General features: G+C 51.1%; 1 protein-coding gene across 1 annotated transcript; it reads left to right on the forward strand.

Moving 5' to 3' along the window:
• The first annotated feature begins 1,026 nt into the window (after positions 1–1,026).
• On the forward strand, positions 1,027–14,940 carry gon4la (gon-4 like a). The gene is made up of 27 exons (XM_067255240.1): positions 1,027–1,051; positions 1,705–1,961; positions 2,288–2,395; positions 3,773–3,978; positions 4,114–4,188; positions 4,301–4,351; positions 4,504–4,554; positions 4,696–4,791; positions 4,970–5,074; positions 5,898–6,056; positions 6,222–6,426; positions 7,026–7,127; positions 7,214–7,254; positions 7,408–7,523; positions 7,736–7,919; positions 8,063–8,149; positions 8,647–8,809; positions 9,061–9,211; positions 9,400–9,550; positions 10,008–10,124; positions 10,584–11,609; positions 11,736–11,942; positions 12,165–12,359; positions 12,746–12,889; positions 13,083–13,396; positions 13,853–13,955; positions 14,053–14,940. Exons 2-27 carry the CDS (start codon positions 1,721–1,723, stop codon positions 14,179–14,181), a joined length of 4,527 nt encoding a protein of 1,508 aa, XP_067111341.1. The 5' UTR covers positions 1,027–1,051; positions 1,705–1,720; the 3' UTR covers positions 14,182–14,940.
• The last annotated feature ends 299 nt before the right edge of the window (positions 14,941–15,239 follow it).

Raw genomic sequence — 15,239 nt, forward strand, 5'->3', positions numbered from 1 at the left:
CGGCCGCTCTACCAGTCTTCTGGGCAGACCGGGGCGCCTCCGGGGTCATGGAGTTGTGAATTGTATCGCCCAAATTGGAGTTGGAAGCAGTCACAACCAAGCGTGTTCGATTGTGCCTGCTTGTTTGTTCCGTTGTACAGGGCTGTTGAATTCCATAGTTGTCTCCGTCTGTGTTTTCTGCAGGTGCACGCTTATGAAACAGCGATTCCCGTCGCCGCGTGGCCGGACGTTCGGCTAGCAAACAGAACCCATACGGTGTGGAGACTTTCTCCACGTGCATGGACATGGCCGCTTGTGTGGATGGGTCCACAAGGTCCTTGTTGGCGCGGTAAAGCCTCATCTTCCTTGCTGGTGAAGAAACCTTAAGTAACCGGGAGGTTGGAACGAATGGCGATGCGGTGCGCGAGAGCTGTTCGGGGCTGTTGCTGTCCGTAGAAAGCAGCCTCGATCGGTCCGATTCATGACTGTCCTGTCGTGCGCGGGGAGACCGAAATAGCGGAGACGGGATAGTAAAGGTGGGGATTCTCTCCTGTGTCAGAACAATGTTTCGCACAGAGGCACTAGCCTTTGACGCGTACATGCTGAATATACGTGCGTAAAATAGTAAAAGATAACCGAAACAAGGCTTTTTTTTTCATAAGCAAATGGACTGATCTCTTCAATGGTCGTACCTATGTGTCACTTTGACGCAACCGTGTTTTATAACATACAGATACATGCAAGGTGTTGCCAATCATCAATCAAATTAGTCAATGGTCTCTCTGTCTGGGTAAACAACCAGTTGTCTTGATAATATGCCACCCTGTCATTCAGTAAAAGACAGCCCAAATCATCTTCTACTATTTTTTGAATATTTTCAAATCACAGTGACCCATATTTTAAAATCACAGTGATCCTAAAATCACGAAAGATGGTAATGCGCGCAAGCGGTAATACATCGTGTAGTATTTGTTGTAGGACGTAGAATGGGAAAGGTTTTAGTGCTGCGCCCGGAAGTGAAATCACGAATGTAGTTTTCAGCTAATTGCCGATGGAGCTCGCGCTGTGGCGGGTAAGAGCTATTGTTTTGAAAAACACACGTTGAACATCTACATTTACCCTGTATAAAAGTACTTGGACAATCTATTGCGTCCTTGAAGTAGAGGACAGGTTTAGTTTACTGGAAGTCATTCGTGGCTAAGTTCGCTTGTTCGCTAGCTAGACTGCTACTCAGGAAAGACAAGGCTAGCTAATGTCACACACATAATAACAAACCAGTGTGATAACGTTTGTTTCACTGTCTTATAGCGTGTACTGATCTGGTTGTTCAATTCATTTCAGCGTGCTAAGAATCAAACCAGACTGTCTGATCTTGGTCACGCATATTTAGACTTTTGTCTGGTTGAATAGGGCACTGACTAACGTAAACAGCTTGTAACATAACTACATCGGAAGCACGCTAGCTAACGTTACCTACGTATAGTTTTCCTATGGAATTCAATGGCAAAATGTGAGATGTGTTACTGTACGAGTAGCCTAAAAGACTGGAATGGATATTGGAATAGGTACTACAGTCTAAAGAAAACGGTCGCACGGTCTCAAGCATGACTGAGCAGAGGCAGTTCGTCAGTGCTCAGTTTCAATGTTTTTCATTTATTAGATGCTTTTATCCAAATTGACATAGAAATACAGCACACGCTCTTCTTTGGCTGTCGCGTCTCCCAGGTGATGCAGCGACGCTATGAGCCTGGTCCGCAAACGGAAGTGCATCTCCGTCAAAGCTGGCGGAGCCTCCAAGGTAGCGCGCCCAGAGAAGCCACCGGCACCCGAACCTCCGTCATCCCACAATGCATCGCCTCCTACAGTTGAAGACTGTCAAGAGGACGGGAGCCCGGAGGAGGGACAGAGCACGTTGCCATGCCGACTCGGGGCAAAGGTCAGGGGTCAAGGCCAGGGCCCCCTCCAGGAATCTGATGCTCGGGGTAAGGAAGGAAAGAGGGAGGGAGGGGAGGAAAAGGGTGGACGGGAGGAGGAGAGGGCAGAGGGAGGGAAAGAGGAGTTAAGATGGAGGGCAGCCAGACAGGGTGGAGCGAGGGGAAGAGGGAGGATGGGGGGTTGAAGAGGGCGGGAAGGAAGACAGGTTATAGCTGGTCAAGCCAACAATCACCTGGATGGCTGTGAATTAAGCATATACTGTATTGTGTGTGTGCGTGCATGTGATTGTGTGTGTGCGTGCATGTGATTGTGCGTGTGTTTGCATGTGATTGTGCGTGTGTTTGCATGTGATTGTGCGTGTGTTTGCATGCAGGGCAGGGCAGCAGAGAGGGGGGGTCTCGCCTCTGTTCCAACCCCTCCTGGCCATGCCCCTCGACCGAGGAGGAGATGACTGACACAGACCTGCTGGTCATTGTCACTGGTAAGCAGGAAGAACGCTGTCCTACTCCACCTCTCTACCCCCCACACACACACTAGGGGTGGAACGGTACACTGAAGTCACGGTTCGGTTCATACCGCGGTTCAGACATCACGGTTCGGTACGAGTTCGGTACAACAGAGGGAAAAGCAAAACAAACCAGGTTCTTCTGGTGAATATGGCGCATTGAAGATGACATGTAAATTCCGATTGCGTCAGTAATTTTGTTGGCCCTATTTGTATGAGTATCTAATGGCTGGTTAAGCACTGTAGGGAGGAGAAGTTAAACAGTTTTGTTTTGTCTCGTTCCAGTGATTGGCACACCTGGGTGATGGCGTCGGATATTTGTAGTCATTTAGCACACACCAGATGCGTTAGCATGTTAGATGTATTTCCACTTACATACCCCACAACCAGTGACGTGCAGTGATGTCAGTAAGAGGCTAGGCACTTAAATGGGAAAATGTGTCCAAACCTTTGACTGGTACTGTAGCCTACATGTTGAAGAATACAGGATCGAAGTGCGCAAGTGAGTTTTTCGCTTGTCGTCCGCAGTGAACGGAGAGTAAAAGCACTGCTTATTTTTGTTATTTTTTTGATTACGCTTAACTGCTACATTCGTCCTCGTAACGTCTAAACAATTGGAATAACACACATATTGCATATATAAATCACAACAATAAACAGTAAAAATACAAGTTTATAAAATAAAATGATTTAATAAAAATGTTTACGCTTGAATTTTGGCATGGTAGGCAGTGCCTACCTTGCCGACCCAGACTGCACGTCACTGCCCACAACTGCTGAACAACGCCGACACACACTGCTTGTCTTATCCACCACTCTCTCGCCTGTACTACTGTAACTGAATGGGAAACCAACAACTCGTGGGTCGCCACCACTCGCCATACTCGTCCTTAGTGCTGCTAGCTAGCCTATCTCTGACTCACGGCGGCGCCAATCAGAGCTTCAGATTAGATGTCCCTAAAGAACACGAGTATCTAACAGTATTTCCGCATTACATTTATTAATTTGCACAAGTTTTTAACATTTTTATACCGTGTATTCTCCGTGTAATTTCATGCACCGAACCGTGACGCCCGTACCGTACGGTGCGGTACGAATACATGTTCCGTTCCACCCCTAACACACACACTCCCTCTCTTACTCTCCCTCCTCTCACTTACTCCCTGCCTGCTCTCTCTGTAACTCCTCCCCCCTCTCTTACTCTCCCTCTCTTACCCCACACACACTCTCTCACTTACCCCCGCTTACTCTCCCTCAATCTCTCCTGCTCTCTCCCTTACTCCCTCTCTCCCTTACTCACTCTCTCTCTTACACCCTTCTCTCTCTTTCTCCCTTACTTCCTCTCTTCGTCAGAGGAACAGTGCAGGACGCGCCAGGGAGTCAGAAAGAAAGGAGGCGGGGCAAAGAGGAAGAGGAGACCGGCCGAGGACCAATCAGAGGAAAGTCAGAGTGAAGAGCCGGGCTCAGAGGTGGAGATTGACAGGCAGCTGGACCAACAGCTGGAGAACAAGTCCAAACAGCACAACCTCACCACTACCAACGTGCGCAACATCATTCATGTGAGTGTCTCCACAGAGACTGGGCGCCACGGCAACCAGGGGTGACATCAGCGTGGCGATGAGGTGATGATTAAAATGTTGAGATCCAGTGTTACGAATGTAAAATGGCATTTTATGGCCTTTGACCCCCTACAGGAAGTGATCACCAACGAGCATGTGGTGGCCATGATGAAGGCTGCCATCAACGAGACCGAGGCTGTGCCTGTGTTTGTGAGTGTCACTCAGATACAAGCCAAGAAGAAGAGTTAATCCACTTCCTGTTCCTGGTTCATCTAGGTTTCTCACCTCTCCACCCCTCCCCCCTCCTTATTATTATTCCCAGGAGCCCAAAATGACCCGCTCCAAACTGAAAGAGGTGGTGGAGAAAGGAGTGGTGAGTTCTCTATCTCTCTTCCACCCCTCTTCACTCTTTCTTTCTTTCTTTCTCTCTCTTCCATCCCTCCTCTCTCTCTTTTTTGTGAACGCATAAGTAAGCATGTTAAAGGGCTCCAATGGTGTTTAGAGTATGCTTGATTTGCCTCCCAGGTCATCCCAGCATGGAACATCTCCCCCATTAAGAAGGCCAGTGAAGTCAAGGTACCACCCAGCCCTCCTGCTCTGCTGAAGAGAACAACACAAAACACACACATACACTCTCACTCACACAAGGCTTTACCACTGCACTGAAGATTACCGTACGTGTGTGTTTGTGTGTGTGTGTGTGTGTGTGGGTCGAAGGCGCCCCAGTTTGTGGACATCCCCCTGGAAGACGAGGACTCCTCTGATGAAGAGTACCGCCCCGATGAGGAAGAGGAGGATGAGACGTGTGAAGATGTAAGAGCTTCATGTTAGTGTGTTCGTAGATCAGAGGACCCGGGCTCGAATCCCGGTTTGGGAGAGATCTGGAGGAAGTAATACTGACAGGCTGTACCACTGTTATGTGTGTTATGTGTGTTATGTGTGTTGTGTGTGTTGTGTGTGTCGTGTGTGTCGTGTGTGTGTGTGTGTGTAGACGTTCCAGGAGAGTGACATGGAGAGCACAGCCTCGTCTCCCAGGGGAGTCAGAGCAGGGATCCTCAGAGCTGCCAGCCAGGAGGAGGAACACAGCTCCCTGCAGGTACACACACACACACACACACACCGCTCCCTGCAGGTACACACACACACACAGCTCCCTGCAGGTACACACACACACACACACAGCTCCCTGCAGGTACACACACACACACACTGCTCCCTGCAGGTACACACACACAGCTCCCTGCAGGTACACACACACACACAGCTCCCTGCAGGTACACACACACACACACACACAGCTCCCTGCAGGTACACACACACACACACACACAGCTCCCTGCAGGTACACACACACAGCTCCCTGCAGGTACACACACACACACACAGCTCCCTGCAGGTACACACACACACACAGCTCCCTGCAGGTACACACACACAGCTCCCTGCAGGTACACACACACACACACACACACATAGCTCCCTGCAGGTACACACACACACACACACAGCTCCCTGCAGGTACACACACACACAGCTCCCTGCAGGTACACACACACACAGCTCCCTGCAGGTACACACACACAGCTCCCTGCAGGTACACACACACACACAAAAACGCATGTGGTTTATACATTTTTCAGGCTCCCACTCACTATAAAACTTGAGGGCAGCTATTATTTCTCTACTAAGCGATTGGCTGGTAGTGCTTTTGTAGGTTGAGGAAAACCAATCAACGAAAATCAATCTCACAAACATGTCATCTTCATCGAGGAAGATTCTGTCATTAACATTTTCTAGTTCTCCTATCCAGGTTCAGGTACACACACATCCCCTCCTTCATCCTTTCCCATTTTCCCATTCTTCTCTCTCTCTCTCGCTGTCTCTCTCTCGCTGTCTCTCTCTCTCTGTCTCTCTCCCAGGTGTACAATCACAAAGCGAGACGTCGTATGGGCCCGCCCCTTCCTCCCCCTGGCCCGCCCATCAAACCGCCTCCAGACTCCAGCTTCCTGGAGAAGCTCCACGCCGTGGAGGAGGAGCTAGCCATAGGCCCTGTCCCCGCCTGCATGGAACCCTTTCAGGTACCGCCCCGTCCCAGAGACTGACCTATCAGATTCCCCGAACGGAAGCTGACAGTTTGAGTTGACTTCCTCTCCTCCTCGCCCCACTCCTCCTCCCTCTCTCTCCTCCTCCCCCTGCCCCAGCCCCTGCCCCTCCCTCAGCCCCAGCCCCTGCCCCCCCCCCAGCCTCTGGCCCCAGCCGAGGACAGCGTGATGGCGTGGAGGACTCGCTCCAAGCGTCCTCTCAGGGACATCCCCCTGGGGCGCCTGGAGGCGGAGCTAAGGGCCCCTGACACCACGCCCGACATGTACGAGTGTGGCTCCGCCAAGGAGGACCGCGAGTGGACCCATTGGCTGAGAGGGCTCATGTGCTCCGACGCTGAGAACGATGGTCTGTGAGAGAGTGTGTGAGATATAGTGTGTGTATGAGTGAGTGTCTAACCCTTTTAATAAAAGACCTTGCGTGAGCAAAATCCTTGTCAACAGCCAGCCTGCGGAACTGGGTCAATAGAATTCCTCCTGTGTGTGTGTGTGTGTGTGTGTGTGCGCGCGCAAGCAGGATGTACGATATGTGTGTGACATAAAACTCCAGTTTAGTGCATGCCACACAGACTGCACTGCTCTGCATGATCAGCACACTGGACACTTGACTGCTGTTAGTCACACACACTTCAGACAGACTGAAGGCTGGGGACACACTAAGCCTGAGTGTGTGTGTGTGTGTGTGAGAGAGGGAGAGTCTGTGACTTTGTGTGTGATGATGTCTCAGTGTGTGTGTGTGTGTGATGTCGTGTCTGTGTGTTTGTGTGTATGATGATGTCTGTGTGTGTGTGTGATGTTGTCTCTCTGATTGTGTGTGTGTGTGTGATGATGTCTGTGTGTGATGATGTCTGTGTGTGTGATGTCTGTGTGTGTGTGTGATGTCGTCTCTCTGTGTGTGTGTGTGTGTGTGTGTGTGTGATGATGTGTATCTCCCTCCTCCTCTCTCAGAGGAAGCTGATGATGATGATGATCCAGAGTATAACTTCCTGGCCGACACAGACGAGCCTGATGTGGAGGATTACCGTAACGACCGGGCCGTACGCATCACCAGTAAGTCACCACGGCAACCTGGAGACAAAAGTTGTAGATGTGCGTTTGCCGTTAATGGAGCTATAACCTCTCTCTCTCTCTACCAGAGAAGGAAGTGAACCAATTGATGGAGGAGTTGTTTGAAACGGTAAGACATCCACCTGTGTGTGTGTGTGAGTGTGTGTGTGTGTGTGTGTGTGTGGAACCTGTGTCTTAATTTGTGTGTGTGGTAGCTGTGTGTGTGCGTGGTAACTGTGTGTGTGTGGTAATGTGTGTGTGTGTGTGTGTGTGTGTGGTCCAGTTCCAGGAGGACCTGTGTTCTCAGGAGCAAGACGAGGAAGGACATGAGGAAGAGGAGGAGAGTCAGGAGGAGTCCCGCGACACACACACCTTCACCACGCCCGCTCCACCCTGCCCGTGAGCACACACACACTTACCACACTGCATACACGCCACACCACAGCACACATGCACACAACACATTACTCACACCACACATACATCCAAACGCAACACGTCACACATACATACACGCACACTGTAGCCCACCCTGTCCAATAATATTACTGTACATACAGAGAGACACACACACACACACACAACTACTGACCCCTGACCTGTGCCCCCAGGCGCTGGCAGGAGCCCGTGTACCAGGAAGAAGAAGATGATGGAGGCTTCCAGACTGTGAGGGAGCAGCTGGCAGCCATGAGGAAGAAGAGGCTCCAGACCCCACAACCCCCCGCCCTCACCCCGGCCCTCACCCCCACCGTCAACGCCACCCAGAAACTGCAGCTGCAGCAGCAGATCCAGCAGGTCACACACACACACACACACTCCTCTCCTCCTTTCCTTTACAGCCTCTCTCCTCTCCTCCCACTCTCCTCTCTTTCCCCTCTCTCCTCCCTACCTCTCTCCTCCCTCTCTCTCCTCTCTAACTGTGTGTCTCTGTCCTGCAGCATGTCCAGCTGCTCACCCAGGTCTACATGCTGGCTAGCCCAGTAGCAGCCCTGCACAGTGAAGCTCACACCACACTGCAGTTCCTGGTGAGACACACACACACACTCACACACTCACACACACACACACACACACACACACACACACACTCACACCACCTAGCAGTTCCTGGTGAGACACACACACACACACCACCTAGCAGTTCCTGGTGAGACACACACACACACACACACCACCTAGCAGTTCCTGGTGAGACACACACACACACACACACACACACACACACACCTAGCAATTCCTGGTGAGACACACACACACACACACACCACCTAGCAGTTCCTGGTGAGACACACACACACACTCACACACACCACCTAGCAGTTCCTGGTGAGACACACACACACACCACCTAGCAGTTCCTGGTGAGACACACACACACACCACCTAGCAGTTCCTGGAGACCCCCCGACACACACACTACCCTTCAGTTATTGGTCAGACACACACACTCCACCAGTTCTTGGTAAGACCCCCCCTAATATCCTCTTCTTTTTTCTTCCTCTCACCCCCCCTCCCCCACCAGACTGAGCTGCAGGTGTTTGCCCAGCAGAGGGAGCTGTCCCAGGGCCCAGGCAGCCTGTTCAGGGCCTCCAACCTCCAGGGGGCGCTGTCCTTACTGGAGGAGCTCCGCCTCCGGCCCATCCCCTACAGCCCCAACATCACCCAGCCCACCTCGCAGGGACGCAGTGAGTGGGTGGGAGGGGGGCGGAGGGGTGGGCGCTAGCATAGGGTTGGCGTGGGCGAGAGGATCTGCAGTTGTCTTTGTTTGGATATGCTATGGATTCTAGATCTTAGACGTACATACGTTTAGTGGTTATTAAGCAGTGTCATAGATCCATGAGTACTAGAGTCTGATGGATACCAGATTTTTGGTGAAATTTACCGAGATATGACTGAAAAATATTATTGGCCAATGTATCGTTGTTGTGTCCGTCAGTCCGTCGGTACCCGCTGATGCCCGCCCAGCTGGCCTGGCTATTCGCCACGCGTCCTGTCTTCCTGTACCCAGAGCTGCTGCCATTGGTCAGTCTGGACCCCGCCCTCTTAGCCCCGCGAACTTTCAACTCCTTCATCCCAGCTGAGGACTGGTACGTTCCCCCCTGCGCACACATCCAGTCAGACCGGCCAGTCATGTGGACATGCATTCAGTCATATGTGCCATTCACAAATGATTTGACTTCGACCTCCACTTATTCAACCATCCTTACACTCATAGGTCCATTTAGAGATCCATACTTTCTTATATTTATTCTATGTGTGTTTGCGCGTGCTCCAGCCTGCTGGTGCTGGGCATGAGGAACATGCAGGGAACCCTGAAGCCCATGGAGAACCTGTGTCAGTACCTGCTCCGAGCCAAGGCCCCCGCCCAGACCAGAGGACACCTGCTGAAGCAGAGCACGCCTCGCAGGCCCGACAGCATCCTCAAGGTAGGGCTGCTACTCTCACCATGCACTCACTGCTGGAGACTCCTGACTACTGCAGACCGCTGGAGACTACTGACTACTGCAGACTGCTGGAGACTACTGACTACTGCAGACTGCTGGAGACTACTGACTACTGCAGACTTCCGGAGACTACTGACTACTGCAGACCGCTGGAGACTACTGACTACTGCAGACTGCCGGAGACTACTGACTAATGCAGACCGCTGGAGACTACTGCAGACTGCTGGAGACTACTGCAGACCGCTGGAGACTACTGCAGACCGCTGGAGACTACTGACTACTGCAGACCGCTGGAGACTACTGACTACTGCAGACTGGTAGAGACTGGTAGACACTAGTATAGACTGGTAGAGAGAGAATGCTACCGCGGCCTGGTAGAGACTACTGCAGACTAACTCCTAGAGCAGTCCTAACCAGTAGTGGTCCTGTGTGTGCCCAGGTGTACTACCGGCAGAGGGTGGTACTGCCCATGCCCCTGGCCTGTCGCGGGGTGGAGCCTGGAGACCAGCGCCCCCCGGTGGAGAGAGACGAGGACATCATGCCAGCCTGGCTGAGGGTAACCGCATTAGACATTGTATTCATTTAGCAGATCATTTTCTCCAAAGCAACATACAAATACTGCTGCATGCAGAAAGTACAGCAGAAAGTCAAGGAGCAGGAGTGCATAGCTCTAACAGTATTTAGCTGGTCAAAGTTGAGGAACGGTCTGGATTTACCAGGTACTGTACCCCCTCTGCCAGATGTATCACTGTCATCTGCTGGTGGCTGTTCCATGGCCTGCAGGAAGAAAGTGCTTGTTTGATAGCTTTAGCTCAGTGGTAGAGCCTTCGACTGCAGGTCAAGAGGTTGCAGGTTCAAATGCCCCTGTGTACGTCAGTGTTTTTTCATGGTTATAAGTTGTATCAACAGTTTAAATATGTCAATTAGCGGAATTAAGTGGTTACAAGCTGTTTACAGTGGCTTTTAGCAGTCATAAGCTCCTGTTGTGTCTAAACTCGTCTTTCTTCATCCACAGAGGAGTCTTCCGGTCATCTACCCAGCTGTGAGACAATGTAACATGGCCGGTGATCCCAAATGCTCTAAAAACAAAAGGTACTACAGCTACCCCCCCGGCACCCTCTACCCACCCCACCTCCCCGACGGCCTCATCCTCAAACCCAGCGGCTTCAAAAACATGCTCGTCTCAGACGGCGCCCCCAGCAGGACCGGAGGAGGTACAGCGCCCCAGGGGGAGCACGCGAACAACGGACGGAAACAGCGGCCGGTCCAGGGCGCGTCGAAACCCAAGTCAAAAACAACAAGGGGAAAGTCTCGCTCGAAGACCTCCCAGAATGCAATGCAGGTCATTCTCAATAGGCCCGCCTCGGGCGCTTCGTCATTGGATGCTCAGTGGTCAGAGTCTGCCCTATCGGCTAAAGAGCTTGTCACTCAGAGGGTCAGCACCTTCGCTGGGCTGCACAGGCTACCCAGGTTCCTCCCCCCTGCATGTCCCTCCCACCCTCATGCTACAGGGTCTCTGGAGGCGGCTAGCAGGGGCACCACAGCCCCAGACCGGCCCCCTGCTACCACTCAGGCTCCTTCACTTCCTCCTCCCTTCATCCAGATCCAGACCTCCGCTCTTCATCCCTCCCTCTTGGAAACCCTGATGGACGGGGAGTGTGTCACCGTCGTCATGGTGAGGAGGGAGGAGGAGGTGGGGGGGGACGAGGAGGTGGAGAAGGGAGAAGAGGAGGAAGAGGAGGAGGATTGTTACGATGACATGCCCCTCCTGGCACTGTCAGAGTCCTCTGCCAGTCCTGCAGGAAGCATTGACCCCGGTGACCTCACAGAGGCGGAGCCGGAGAAAGGTCAAGAGGTCACACTGGTGCCGTCCCCTGGGCAGTCAGACGTGGGGGGCGGAATCAGGGAGGGAGAAAAGGAAGTACAAGAGGAAGCGGGGCACCATGGAGGGATTGTGGAGGGAGAGCGGCAAGGCCAACAGGAACAGGAAGTGATGTCACCATTCTCTGACGAGTCCACCCTCTCAGTGCCGGAGCTACAGGTGAGGTCACATGTTGAGGCTGCTGCAATATGATTGGCCAATGTGTAAATCGACCAATTATATTTCAGGCTGTGTGCTTGCATGCAGATAGACATTACAGTTTGTGTGTGTGTGTGTTTTTCGTAGGAGACAATGGAGAAGCTTTCCTGGTTGGCATCAGAGGGGAGGTTAGAGGTCATAGAGAGTTCATTCTCCAACCCAGATCCCGTGGCCCCTCCTCCTCCTCCCCCCCCTCCCGTGACCCCCCTCCCCCATGATGACACAGAGCTACAGGGGTGTGACCCCCACAGGGAGAAGGAAGAGCTGGCGTATGCACAGGATTACCTCAACAGGGTGAGCTGACTTAACTTTGTTTATGCTAGCTTAGCCTGCTCTATCTCTGCGAAGCGTTAGCTCAGCCTCTCGTGACCACGTTCTGGCTTAACGTGGATCGTCCCGATGAAGCTTTCAGATGGCTGTTCTTTACCTGCAATCTCTGACGGATTGTCTTCTTTCTGCTCCCTCCTTCCCTCTCCTTCCTCCTCTTTCCCCATTCTCTCCTCCCCTCACCTCCAGGTGTGTGAGTCTCTCCAGAAGGTTCCGGGGCGTCTGGGGGACTTCCTGGCGGCCCTGTGTGAGTTTGAGCGTGGCGGGGGGAGGACCCCCGTGGAGCTGTTCTCCCTGATCAGACCGGTTCTGCAGGACTGGCCCGACTTGCTGCGAGACTTCGCTGCCTTCCTCCACCCAGACCAGGCTCAGCACTGCGGCCTGGTGAGACCACGCATGTAACCGACCGCCACCGCTGGTCTCACCACAGCACAGTTTCACACTCCGTCATGTTTACAGGAGATCGTTTTTTTGTGGCACGAGCTGATTGGCTACTGTTCAGGGGCAAAGAATATGTGCTCTGATTGGCCTCACGCAGCTGTACACACCCAAATGCAGAACGTTTCTCAGCTTTTGAGTGAATTGTGTTTGTACATAGGAGTTGTGTTGAAACGCAGTACACAGTCAGTAAAATACGTAGGTTGTTTTACATTACTGAGGATATACCACCGGAGTTTGTACTTTTGAGATTGTTCATGTCTTTTGCATCTACTTTCTTCCTTCCTGGCCTCATTCCTTCTTTCCCTCACTCCCTCCCTCTCTCCTGGCAGTTGGCAGAGCAGCAGGCGTTTGAGCGTAGTCGGCGGTTCCTACGGCAACTTGAACTAAGCTTTGGAGAGGACTCCTCCCACTACCGCCAAATAGTGAGCATCCTCCAAGGAGGCCACGCCCACAGCCCTCTGGGTATCAAGAAGGTACACTCGCCTACTTCCTGGTTACCAACCAACCACTAGATACTGTTATTGAAGTTTGAAACTCACAAATGTTTGCATACCTGATATCAGCTAACCTGTCTTTTCCTTTTCCTGTCTTTCCTCTTTCTGGTGTTTCTCTTTCTGTTTCTCTTCTGTTTCTCTCTGTCTCTCTCTTTTTTCTTTCTTTGCCTAGATGAAAGCACAGATCACGGGCCTTCTCAAAGGCCACTCCCACCTCCAGGAAGAATTTTGGGTATTTTTCGACATGTTATATTCCCTGTCGTCTGAGGCAGAGCGTCAGGACACCTCAAACTACACTTCCCATAATGCACCGCAAATAGGGAGGAGAAGACAGGCTTCCAATCCCAGGAGAACCAAACGGAGAGAGCAGGAAGAGGGGGAGGATGGGGGAGACATGGATGAGCAGGCCTGCATCTCGGACAATCCTGTCTGTGCCAAAAACATCTCCCTCACCCCCACGGGAGAGAAGATTATACTCTGGACCAGGTCAGAACCAAAGCCCTCCTCTCCTCCATCATCCCCTCCTCTCCTCCTCCATCATCCCCTCCTCTCCTCCTCCTTCATCCCCTCCTCACTTCCTTCCTAAAGTGCATTTAGAAAGTATAGCAGAAAATGAAGGATCAGAAATGCATAGTTATCGGTGGTCAGAGTCAAAGAACGATCTGTATTTATCAGGCCCATTGATAATTATCAACATCTCAGCTACCAGAAAACGGTACAATACAACTATAATGCAACAATAACATCTCAACAACAAAATTACATAATACGGTACAACAAAAACAGTGTCATGTCTTAAGTGCAACATCAAACAATTTGTCAAGACGATTTTTTTTTGAAGGTATCTCCTAAATAGAAAAATTAAATGAAGATTGAACTGTTGCACTTTTTTAAATGCAGGTCTGAACATAAGTTTGAACAAACGTTTTTTTCATTCAACAGAGAAGCAGATCGAACAATCTTGACGACCTGCCAGCTGAGAGGAGCCAATCAGAGGACGTTTCAGACCATCTCCGCCGAACTCGGCAACAAGACACCCAATGAGGTTAGAGGTGTAGTTGGTTTCAACTATGAATGATTGCTTTTGGAAAGTAGCTTGCATCTTGAACAACTTCTGTTTACCCATATTTCCTTGCGTCTAGGTGAGCGCACGTTTCAAGGACCTCATGCGGTTGTTCCGCTCAGCCAATCAAAGACCACGTTCAGACCAGGAAGAGGAAGTGAGCGCCACTGAGCAGGAAATCAACTCCACGGAACCCGCGCCAGACTGAATGTGTTTTGGGGAACCCCAGAAGGAAAAGTACCAGTGTTCTACTGGATCAGAGCTGGAACCGGAACCATCACAACAGCTTAGCTACCTGGACTCAAGAGAGTAGAGCGGGTTATGAGGGAGGGATGGAGAGAAAGAGTGAGAGAAGAAGAGGAGGGAGAAGTAAAGAGAGAGTTCCAAAGACACATCAAGGGCTTGGGTGTGTCTTTCTCTCTCGGGGAGAAATGTTTACAGAAACCGCACCTTATCCCCCCAGCATGTCAGCTGGGTGCCACAGCTGCAGTGCCGGTGCATGTTGGGCTTCCTGTTTTAGCTGTCTAGCAGCTAGCGGGTGCTTCCTTAGAGACAAGCCTACACAGCCAACATGGGACAGATTCTGCATGGCTTTGGATGTGTGTTTTCCGAGACGGGAAGACACATTTTCTCCGTTTCTTTTGTGTCGTGGGAGGGAGCAACTTATCTTTTACTTTGATTTAGGACAGTTTAAATCTCTTCATAGCTTTTAAGACAGGAGGAGATTGTTTATGATGTATATAGGCCCTGTGTAGGAGTGTGCAGAGCTTACATATAGCTCATGCACAGACAAGTGTCAGCTGATGTTAACAATAAATCCTGGTGATTGGGCTGATGATGTATTTGTCTAAAGGGAAGCACTTGAACAATAATTTGGATAGTTGTACAGCCTGTATAATATGATGTACTGTAAAAACCTGTGTATGGATGGCTACAACCACTCTTTTTTGATATTAAAGTTGGAAGGGTTCTATGTGGAGCGTGCTGTTATAATTGCAAAGTCGTACAAATGTTGGAATAAAAGGGTTAGGGAAAAGACATCCTTCAAAGAGTTCATCCTTAGAGAAATTCGTTTTCAGGACACAGCGAATGAAAATCCGAAAATCTGAAATGACCCCTTTATAAACTAACACGACGGGTTGTAATGTGATAGGCATCCGAGTAGCGCAATTGAATTGTTACATCGCATCAACGTTGACCCTTCCGGTCCAATCACACGCTCGCTGTCCGGCCAGTTCTGTTTATGCCCCGCCCCCTCAGTGTGCC

This window comes from Osmerus mordax, chromosome 18 (genome assembly GCF_038355195.1).
Source record: "Osmerus mordax isolate fOsmMor3 chromosome 18, fOsmMor3.pri, whole genome shotgun sequence".
In the NCBI taxonomy this organism is placed as follows: Eukaryota; Metazoa; Chordata; class Actinopteri; order Osmeriformes; family Osmeridae; genus Osmerus; species Osmerus mordax.